This window comes from Lepidochelys kempii, chromosome 14, assembly GCF_965140285.1.
Source record: "Lepidochelys kempii isolate rLepKem1 chromosome 14, rLepKem1.hap1, whole genome shotgun sequence".
Classification (NCBI taxonomy): Eukaryota; Metazoa; Chordata; order Testudines; family Cheloniidae; genus Lepidochelys; species Lepidochelys kempii.
The window spans coordinates 2754757-2766022 of NC_136393.1; the positions used below are offsets into that span (position 1 = coordinate 2754757).

The 11266-nt window shown below is 51.6% G+C and overlaps 1 protein-coding gene across 9 annotated transcripts in view; it reads left to right on the forward strand.

The window, feature by feature from the left end:
- BAIAP2 (BAR/IMD domain containing adaptor protein 2) overlaps positions 1-10896 on the forward strand; it is an 88747-nt gene extending 77851 nt beyond the window's left edge. For 5 of the 9 annotated variants that reach the window (XM_073311967.1, XM_073311972.1, XM_073311968.1 and 2 more), the window contains one exon: positions 7471-10896. In XM_073311967.1, the coding sequence (XP_073168068.1) occupies positions 7471-7540 (70 nt within the window). In that variant the 3' untranslated portion in view covers positions 7541-10896. The other 4 variants (XM_073311971.1, XM_073311974.1, XM_073311970.2 and 1 more) reach the window with 3 other exon arrangements.
- Positions 10897-11266: the final 370 nt, after the last annotated feature.

Sequence of the window (11266 nt, forward strand, 5' to 3'; positions counted from 1 at the left end):
CCCTGCATTGGTGGGAGGACCTGAAATATTTCTAAATAAAAATAGAAGAAACCTCCCACTTTTTTGTCATGTTGTGAGTGAAATGGCAACCTGTTGTGATGAGTAGGATCTGAACCTGAACGCCAGGGCTGCATGTGGTTCCTCTCCCTCGCTGGGGAACACCCAGAGAAGTCGAGCATGGAGAGCTCTCGAGATGGTTCGCTTTAAGCAAAAGTGTATTGCGCTCTGTGTTCTCAGCCCCCTGCTTTAGGGAAGTTGTAGGGTAAAGTGAGGACTAACCTGAGCTCCAGAAAAGGGATACTGCATTGCAATAAGCTTGTTGTCCATCTGACGCTCTTTGCAGTGAAGTGCAGTCTGGCAGTCTTCCTGTGCTTTCTATTCCACAGTGGCAATGGCACTTTGGTATCCACTGTCTGAGGACACCTGACTAGAAATGGCAACTGCTGCTTTGAAGAGCTTTCTGCTTCTTTCCCTCTTTTCTTTTCTCCTTTTATACTTCTTCTTAGTTTGGATTTTTAACTCTTGTGATCATCCAAGGAAACCATGGTGCTGCTACCTTCCCCTCCCTGATGTTTACAATGCCCTTGTTTTGTGAAGCCTTTCAGAGCGGAAACTGCCAAACTGTGTGTGCTAATTTTTGGAGCAGCCTGGATGCAGTTTACAGTTACTGGGCAGAACCAGTTTTTGTACTTTGTGAATGTTCAAAGATGCACTATCCCTTTTCTGAGGCTTAACATGAGCCACACTGTATTAACAAAATAGAAGAAACCATTTCCAACACTGAACAAATACGCATGGCCTATGGTATACGTACTGTTACTTTAACTATCTTTTCCACTTCATTCAGATGCCAATTTCCTGTTTTGTACGGGGAAGGCAGGTGTAGACGCCAGAGAGGTTTGGTCATTTCCCTCTCTGGGTGGCATCCACTTTAACTCAACCAAACTTTACAAGGTTGCTTTAAGAAAAGTGGATAGTGCTGAGGTTTAGACCTCAGATAGAAATAGTTGGTTCTTGGTGGGGGTTGGACAGTTACTCTGCTCCATCTAATTAAACCACCAGGGCTGACTCAACCAGCATTGTTGGAAGGTTCATTCTTTCTTTTGTTGTATATTTTGTAGCGAGGTATTGTTACCTCACGCTCGTGCTCTGGGGGATAAATCATGGTATTATGCAGCTTGCCAGAGCAATCCAAAGACTTTTTGCATTTTGAAATTGGACTTTAAAAAACAACTGTGTGTTGGTTTGGTTTTTCTTGGGGTGGTGTGGGGGGGAGAAGAATTCCAGTGTTTAACTTCCTAAATCCTGTCAATCTTCTTTGTGTGTCTTGATAACTTCAGAGACAAACACGGTAGGATTGGAATTAATGGCTACTGGTATTGCTTCTTCAATCACTGAGTGCGGAGAAGTCAGTAAGTGGCTCACACCCAGAGTACAGACTTAACCCTTTCAGTTCCGGTGAAAGTCTTCTTCATTGCAAAGCTGTACACACTTCCTCTTTCTGTGATTTTTAAAACCTCTTTACATGCCTGTTTACTAGGACATTGCTGGCAATATACACATACACACATACACACACACAGAGACACACACACACACACACACAGAAAAGGGGTTTTTTTTTGTTTTCTATAATAGACTATGGGCATATGTAGTAAGAACCTCCTGTGTTGATGTCATAATTTTGCTAAAGATTTTTAATCCAGGATATTCCGTGCTAAATGAATGAATGTAGAAAATTAGCAAAACTTGTATGAAGATTGTAAAGTGCTGAAAACCTTTTTTAAAAGCTGAAGAGAAATGTGCCCTGTACTGAGTTATTGTTTGAATAAAAGTTTTATTTATTGCATTGAGTTGGGCCTTGGTGGTTTTTTCAGCTTTCCTGCCTATATCACTGACCAATCACCAAACTGCCTCTGCCATATTTTTTTTCCCATTCCCCATGATATTGGAGGGCCAGAAAATGACTTTTCTCCTTGCCCAGTTTCTCTGGTCAGTTTTCAGGTCTGGCAGCTTGCATTAAAGTCCATTGCTGAATGAAAGCAGCTGCAACAGTGTTTAAATGCATAGTCCCGATGCTAAGCCAGTGTCTTGATTTGTCTTGAAAGACTCGCTGTTGCAGGTGAATGGCTTGCTGATCTCCAGTACAGGATAAACCTAGAATTAGTTGCTTTGCAATATGGCTTGTGTGTAATACCACAAAACCAAATGCAGCTCTTTCCAAACTGCATTTGGGTGTCACTCAGGAGGTTTGAATGCTGTTAATTGAAAGTAAATGGTCCTATTTTTTTTTTCCTCTGCAAACTTAAATGAAGGGGAAAGTCTGAGTTCTGAGAAGAGTCCAGTGCAGGGTGGGAATGCTGCAGGGTAACTTTCCCATGGCTGACATGTAGAGGATCTAACTTAATTGTAATCTTCACGAGGGGGTTGTGATGAGGAAGAGTTTGTGTTTTAAGAGTTTGTATCAGTGATAATTATTAATAACAAATACAACTTTTTCTTTTTTGCATCCTGTGTCTCAAGAAGCATGTTAACCCAGCCAGTAACATCTCCTGGGAGTGGAGCAAATCTCAGGGGAGCAGCCGGCTCCCAGCCTAGCTGCTTCTCTCCTTAACCAAATACCCTTTTTATTTCTCACTAAGGCTGCTGTGTGCGTATTAAACACATCCTACAAACTGCCTTTTGTTTCCATTACAGCCCCGATGTTGAAGTGGCCAGGTTTTGATGTCCCTGACTAGTTAGTAAGTTCACAGTTTTATGTGCCAAACCCCTCGTTCTTGCAGTGCTATGTACTGACTGGCCCGAAGCCGGGGGCCCAGCACCATACTAATGAACTGATGAGGGAGGGAGAAAAATGGGTCACTGATGGTCACAGTGAGCAGATCAATCAGTGCAAACACTGGACGGGCACTGACTTGTCCTTCACCAATGTCCATGGCCAGGCAATGCCAGTCAGTTCAGAGCACAGCTCCTCACTTGCACCTGAACCCATTGGTGGAAGCTTCTCTGCCTCCCTGGGGCTCCTGAAATGGATTCCTATTCCTACACTGTCATTCCGTATAAAGCTCCATGTGCCCGTTTCTCTAGCCACACCTATATCTGCACGGCTCGATGCATAGCACCTGCCCCATCTCCCCCCCTCCCTCCCGCACTGCTGGGGCAGGACAGGTGCAGCATTCTGGTTTCATGCTTCCGTGTCTGGGCAATGAGCATCATTGGCCTATTCCTGCTTTTTAGAATTCTCCCCTTTAAATAATGACCCACCTTGGTTTTAGGTTTTCAGTGAGTCCCAGCGTCGTCGTCTGTCACTGGGTCACGTTGACTTTCACCGCATCAGACGCACCTCTGGTGATTGGCACTTTATTGCTGTTTTGCACGGTCTTTTCCCCGGCGTCTGACATGTAGGGTTAGAAAACCTACATTATCAGTAGTTAAATAATAGGGGGTGGTCATAGCGTTAATGTTCATTGCCCTCCACTCTGCAGAGCTGCGGGTCAGCATTGTGACCATTAGTTTGGTAGCCTCCATCTAGTCCTGGATGCCTGATTGGTGGCCTTTTGTTCAGCAGTCGCCAAGGCCTGTTGTATTCGTGGGTCCTGGAGGCTAGTAGTGAGCAGCATTGGCGGGAGGGCAGGGGAGGTTTCCTTGCATAGCACCTGCTGGTTTAAGCCTCTTCCAGGAGCTCCACTCTCACCCCAGATACCTTTTTGCACTTCCCCCCCCTAATCCTGAAGTTCTTTTTTGAGTCTGAGATTTGGGGAGGGGGGCGGGTGCTGCAGGCTCTGATCCACCTCTCTGCTTTGCCAGAACAAAGAGAGTTAAATAATCCCTGGTGAGTCAGTAAGTCACCTTTTCATTTCTTTCATGTGAAATCAATTCTCCAGCATCCTAGGAAAAAAGTAAACTGAGAATCTGCATAAATTAGGTGGGAAACGAATCGCTTTGGCTTGAAAACAGGGAGTTTAATCTTCTCGCCGGAAACCAAGCCACGATGTAAAGCGGAGAGCTGGTGCTGTACCAGGCAGCTGGGCCTTGGGGAGAGGAGCGATTACCCTTCCCGTAGCACTGCTGGAAGGCTGAGCCAGTGTTCCTGGGTTAGTGCTGGGGTCTGAGGCTCTGGATTTTAAACAGAGACTTCGTACTAGTAGTGTGTTGGCCAGCAAGGCCTCTACCCTGCTCTCTGGCCCAGGGAGCACTGGGGCAGCTGCTGACTCATGTGTTTGCTTGGTGAGTGTGGGGATAACCCAGAGAATCACAGTGAGAAAAGGAGGGCCAGATCCCTGCTCCTATAGCCTCCTCCCCCACCCCCCTGTATTTCTCCGCCTTAATCAAACTGTTCTGTCCTGGGTTTCCTGAACCCCACCCCCCTACACGCACACACTCCAGCCCACCTGACCCCTATGGGGACCGTTCAGCATGCTTCTCCTTAGGTTACATTTTGCTAGACCGAGTGTTTCAAGACACTGAGGGCATGCAAGGAGCCGCAGTGAAACCCTGGAGCACCGGCTTTAAAAGGGGGGGAGGAGCAGAGGACCAGCACCACAGAAAGGCTCCAGCTCTTGCTTTGCAGCCAGGCTGGGAGTGTTACCGAGCAAGACTTTAAGGGGACCCTCCAAGGCTCCTTGCCTGCAACCAGGGCCTCTGGGCACAGAAGTGCAGCCCTCAGAGCTGAGAGGAGTTGCAATTCACAGGAAGCAACTCAACATTCAGATACTCCGAAAGTAAGCTCCTTAAAGATCCCTCCCCCTCCACCAGGAACCTCTCTCGTGGCTTCGTGCTGAGCGGTCTCTGTGCCCCAGTGAGAGACGCATCTCCTGGGTGCCTCACCACTCCAGCAGCCCTAGGAGATTGAAGGCAGCATTTGCTCTTTAGCAAGTAACTGTTGAGCCTAAAATTGTTGAACTGTGCCAAGTTTTAACCTCACTTGTGCTTTTCCCCCCATGTTTGCCTCACCCAGCCTGACTGTCAAACAAGAATAGGATCTCTGGTCAACACCCTCAGCACCATGTACGGGTACATCTACACCATGGGGGGAAACCCCATAGCAGCCTCTCTTAGCACCCAGGTGTACAGCTGCAAGCTTCTGCTACGGCCCTAAAACTGAGGAGATGTTCCAGCTCGGGCTCTGAAGCCTGCGGGGAAGGGTGGGGGCAGACCACCTTGGCCCATGGGCTCAGCAGGGGGGACTAGTCAATTTGCAGAGTGGAAGGGAGAAGAGCCCTGGTCTGGAACGGGGAACAAGTGGCAGGACAGAGCTGGGTGGGGGTGGGGTGCAGCTGCATGCAAAGAGCTCCTTGGAGCTGCCCTAGCATTTACATCCTAAAGTGCATCCCAAACCTGTCGGCCTCTGGCAGCCCTGCACATACCCAAGGGGTGCGGCCACCGGGTGTGGGAAGCAGCCCATGGGGGTCTGTGCACTGCAGTAGCTTCTCTTCATCCCCTCAGAGCTGTACGTTGTCCTCCACCCAGGCATGCTTCAGTGGGAGTTGTCCTGACCTTCTCTTTGATTCCCCCCCCCCCACTGGTGCCAAAGGGGTTGGAAGCCAAAGGGTGTAATAAAGTAGGGGAGCAGCCTGTCCTCTTGGGGGAGGGTCTCCTGGATTAGCCTGAGTGGCCTTGCCTTTAGGGGGGCAGGAGCAGGAATGACCCAAGGTAGAGGGTTCAGTTGAGGTCAGCATCTCCTGAGCAAGCGGGCAGGAGGTGTGGCTGTTCTCTCCGCTCCTTGGGTGGTGGTCAGCTAGTTGCATTCCTGACGGATCCTACCCAGCCATGACTCGTGTCTCCTCTAAGCCTGGTAGGAGAATGTGTTTGATGCTGTCTGTCTGCAGAGCTGTTGTCAGTAATGTACTGTGGTGTAGGATTCCCCTTCTCCCTCCCCCCCCCCCCCCCCGGTGGTCTGCAGATACTGACTGGCTCAGGGGCAGGAGCAGACAAAGGCCCTGGGATGGGGTAGGTGGGGCCCCGAGGACGCTTCCTTTTTCCTTGAGGGTATTTTTGCGCTGCTGTTTTCAGAGCCAATCTGTATTTTGCTTTATTAATCTCCTGTGCTCTTTCCTAGTGCTGGCCAGGCTGAGGAGCCATCCAGGGGGAAAATGGTCCAGGCTAAGGGCCCCCTCCCCCGTGCTCTGGCTGACTCCTCTCCTCCACCTGCTTCTCTGCACAGACTCCTCGGCCTGTTTAGGGGGTGCCCAGAGCTGATGCAGTTGGGGGAGTGAGCTGAAAATCCCAGGTGGGGGGGTCTCCAGAGCTCCAGGAAGGGGAGGCCTGCTGAGGGCGTGAGCACCCTACTTGGTTATCAAGTAGTTGCAAGGTCAATACAAGTGCCAGGGGTTAATAAATCAGGATCATGAATACGCATCTGCCAGCCTGCTGTGCGTATAAGATGTAATACACAGCATTTGTGTCTTTGAAGCGTTAACTAAGCTGCGTTTCTTTTGTGTGGCTAAAGGACTGTAACTGGAATGTCTTTGTTTAAATGTCTGGTCCGACCAAATTTAAGGTGTCTCCTTTCATGCCACCTCCCCTTGCAAATCTCAGCTCAGCTGATGTGAAACTCCCAGATCACGTGCCAAGATAAATCAGTGAGCTTCCTCCAGCTGGCTTGTCTGGGTGGAAACCACCATCCTTCCTGCTGCAATGAGGCTTAGTTGAGCTCTGACTACCCTCCAAGAGTCTGTCCTGTGCGCAGTGATAACTAGCTGCGGTGCAGACTCCTCAATCTCCTAAATTTCCTCTCTGCCATCACAATTGTCACACTCCTGGGGGCTGAGATCAGGTAGAATGTCACTGTAATCCCTCAGCTTCTCTGTTAAAGGAACATGGGTCTGTACTTCCAGGAGTCCTGATCCTAATGCATGGAAGGGGTCATTGGTTGGTGTTTGGGGCTTCCCCCAGCTCCCTGGAATCTGAAGGAGAGGGGGTTTCAGCCTTTAGGGTTTTAAAAATAGCCTGGACAAGTAGGAGTATCATAGGAACCAATCCTGCACTCCCCAGATCACCTCAAAACTTTTCTCTGTCTCTAAATGCTGAGAGGAGCTTCCCTCTCCCAAGTACAAACCCCCCATGGTAGAAATCTCTGTGACAATCCAGCGCTGTAGCGTTAGCCCTAAGGGGTTTTTCTTGTTCGAGGAAGCAGAGTAAGTCCATTCACCCATTTCTTACAGAAGTGCCACCCAGTGGGTGAGCGAGGTGAGGCGGAAAGAACCTGCCATGCTGGGACTCGGTATGTTCCGCTCACACACGCTGTGCGGTTAGGTTTCGAATACGCTAAAAGCAAAGCCAGCCAGGCAGGAGCGTGTGCCCAGCCTGTCACCTGCTGCAGTGTTTGCTGCTCTCAAAGCCCACGCAGCCTAGGGAAAGCTGTGTGTGCCTCACCAGGTTGTCTCTCTTGCTGTCCTATTGTACTAGCTGTCCTGCTCAGTGGATACACTCCTCCCCCCCGCTGACCTGTGCCTTCCTGTCTCTCTGCAGAAATCCTTTTGCCAACATCCAGCTGAAACCAACAGTGACCAACGACAGGTCAGCTCCCTTCATCAGCTGATCCCTGGGATTGCTGGAGCCAGCAAGCGCCTCCCGCCTGCACTGCTATATCTGACCCACTATAGCCTCCTTGTTTGCAAGTCTGTCTTTCCAGAACTTTATGTTTAGGCTGCATTTACACCTGCTACTGCTGCGTGGAAGCCAAGGGCTAAAGCTGGTGTTTTGATGGAGTCTCCTCTAGAGCCAGTGTATTCAGCGCAAGGGGGTTAAACTCTGTTACCGTTCGTTCCAGGTGTGGAAGGAACAGCAGTCCCGGCCCTGGATTCCCAGCCTGTATCTTCCCACCCTGTTCAGTTCTCCTGAGGTTTAGTGATGGACTATCTCCTACATGGAGCAAGATACAGGGCAGGGCAGTGTAACCCTCACCCCAGCCCTCTAAAAGGATGTCTGCAGGGCAACTGGGACAGAGACTCCTGGCCTAGGCCCACGGCCTTACACACTACCCCTAGTGGTGTGGGTCAGGTCTACGCAGCTTGTGCTAGCATAAGCCTTACTAACACCCCTCTGTGGAGCCGGGTGGACAGGGCTCGTGTCTCCCTGCAGTGTAGACACAGCCAAGGTTTGCGGAACCCACCTTGATGCTGTTTAGAGCTGACGAGGGCAGTGAGTGGCTAAGCCTTGGCCCCTTCCCTTCTTCGGGCCTGCAGCCATTCTTAGCCCGTGGAACAGCGGAGCCATGCAAAGCGCCGCTGTCCTCCCTCACCCTGCTGCTCAGGGCTGGCTAGCACGGCTCAGCTGCTCCCAGGCAGGCCTGCTCAACTTCAGCTAAACAGTTGCAATGGGTTTTACACTCAACGCACCTGGTGCAATCTGTATTTTATTTAGCTCTGTCAGGTACTATTCACCCTAGAACACCCCCTAGGCAGAGGCGACCAGTAATACTCACCCTCTTACCGGTAATGCCAGAGACCTGCAAGACCCAAGCTGCAGCTGCAGCCAGCTTTCGGGGCTGAAGGCGGGAGGGTCTGTGTGACTTGAAAGGTGCTGGGCTGCAAACATTCCAAGTCCCTGAGGCCACCCCCCCTGCTAGTAGCTACTTCCCCAGGTGTCACTAGTGTCTGCCTTCCAGGCCCCTATAAGTGACTGGCTGAGAACTTGGGGCAGCTGTAGACTAATGCTTCCAGGGCCTGGTTCTGGTCCCAGGGCCTGGTTCTGGTCCCAAGCCCAGGCTCCTCTCGCAAGTGCTTGGTGTATGTTTTAGAAGAGCAGGTGTCAGGCTCTTTACTGAGAAACCTCTGTCTTAGCTGAGCTCTCTTCCCCCTTGTTTGTTACTAAGATCGCTGCTGCTCAGATAGTGCCTCTCTGCCCTCAGCTCGGCATAGACATCGCAGCTCCACCCCAGAGCTTGCGCCAAGGGTCCTGTGGAGCAGCAGCCTTGTGTCCTTCCTAAAGGATGAGGGAGGAGAAAGGGGGGGAAGAAAGCGTGACCAGGACCTGCAGCGGGCCTGGGTCGTTCCCTGCCTTGCTCCATCACAGGCCAGATTAGAAATCAGGGCAGGAAGCCCAGACAGTGCCTGTGGCAGGGGTTGCCCTCTTCAGTGTTTGTCCATTTGCACTTTTTTTAAAATGGCTAGATCGCAGAGCATGAGAGCTGCCGGTGCTTTACGGCGCTGTACAGTTAGCCCCTGATCCGCTTACGCCGCATAGCGAACGAAACCAAATGCAGAGTCCAGTGTTTGTATTTTTATATAAAGGAAAGTATGTTGGACCACTCTAATCGATGGCTGCTTGCTGCAGCCGCTCTGAGCCCTTCGCCCCACCTAGGAACGCTGGCTTAGTTCTCCGCTGTTGGCCATAGCTTCTCTTTTCTAAGCTGGAGGAGACATCTCACTGAAGGCAGGGGGAGCTCCTGAGCCCTGCAGTGGGCCCCAAGCTGCAGTTACTCCCCGGGCTGCCTTGCACGGCTGTGGGTGAAGCTGGATGGTACTGCCCTGGGGGGTTAAATCTGTCCAATGGTGTCGTCTCAAACTCTCCCATCTGCTCTTCGCGCCGCTGCGCACTGCGACTTCCCCCGCTTTTCAGCGGCATCAGTGAGGGCTCGGGCGGGCTCCTCTCACTGAGGTGACGCGAGGCCATAACGCTGTCACTCAGAGGTATGAAGACTCCCTGGTGCCCGAGGGCTGCTGTTTAAACCGGCCTAACCCCTCAAGACAGTGGTGCTAGGGAACAGCCTCAGCAACGCATTACAGCTGCCCCCCTGCGGCAGGCTGAGCCTAGACAAGCCCTGAGACTGCACTGCTCTGAACCAGGCGCCCATGCAGTGCCAAGCACAAATACAACACCCTGGAAACTACCAGGGGCAGCACAAGTGACCGGCCTCAGTTTTCTGCTGTCCTAGTCCTCTCTGGGCCTGGTCCCTGCACCCAGTCCTTGCTCACTTGTTCATTTTCCTGCTCCATGAGTGAAGTTCTGCCAGGCTGCAGCCCTGCAGATGCAGTAACTGGCTCATGTGGGCCAAGGCCAGATAAAGGCATAAGCAATATTGTCCCCGGTTTAGGGCTGCAACTGCTAGAGGCCTAGGATGAGCCCAGCATCTTGTCCATGAGCGCTGAAAATGTAAAGGAGTGGTGCTGATGCTTGCCTGAGTGTGCAGGCAGCCTGAACCAATCGATGTGAGCTGCCCACTCCAGCTTAACTCTGCCACCCCCTGGGGACAGCTCCAGCCGTGGTGTGCCTGAGGCCCCATATTGCCTTAATTCCTCCCTGGGTGGCCCAAAGACTCAGAACTGCTGCGCAAATGGGCCCTGAGTGAACTTGAACCTGGCCTCCCAGAAATCATGGGACCAAGGAGCTTGGCACAGCTACGGGGCTCTGCTGGGACACGCCCCATCCTAATGGCGCTGGGCGTGGGTCTTTTGTCCTGGAGCTTTCCATATGGTGCCCACCATCACGCTGTGCCTTCCTGTGGTGTGAGCGAGAGGGTTTGTGCACAGCATCCGGCACTGCAGTCACTGGCCCACAGGCTCGGAGCCTAGCCAAGTGACCTAGGACTGGTCACTGCTCCCCTCCCAACAGTGCGAATGCACTGGATCCCGTGCACATGGGTGAACCCACGTGCCAGCGAGGGCTGAGGGCTGCTTTCATGGTGGTTCATCATGGCACTGCCTGGCCTACTCCCAGCACTTGTTCAAACCCTCCCAGACAAGCTGCCTCGCCTGGAGGAGCCTGCTTAGCCTGAGCGCTTTGAACTTGGGCAACCAAGCTTCGCTTCTCAACCAGCATGGCCCGGTAGAGGTGCTAGGCCACCGCTCTGGCTGCTTCCCTGCGCTTTCTAGTCAGGCTAGCAGCTGCACCATGTACCCTGAAATTGCTATTTTTCGAAAAGTAATTTATGAGCAATAAACCCCACAAATCCTTGGCCTTGGTGCATGACTCTTCTTTTCCGCGTGAAATTGGTGTCTCTCTTGCAGCTGGTAAGGAGCAGGGCTTCAGGGGCTGTAGTTCTCTTCCTTCAGGCGCATCTGTTCATTGCCAGGGTCACGGCACATTCGCAGCAGCTGGAGGATGCAGCAAACCCCCCTTCTGCAAGCTCTGCTCCACTTCCAGGCAAGGAAGATTTTTTTGGTTCTAGTGTTAATGAGCTGCAGCAAAATTGCTTCCTTACCAATGTGCTTTGAAAAACGTTACTTACCTAACTCTAGAGCTGGGGCTCTCCCAAATCCCCTCCAACTCCCCCCGGGGAGGCCAGGCCAGGTTGCAGATAGTTTGGGTTAGAAAATCTAATGCC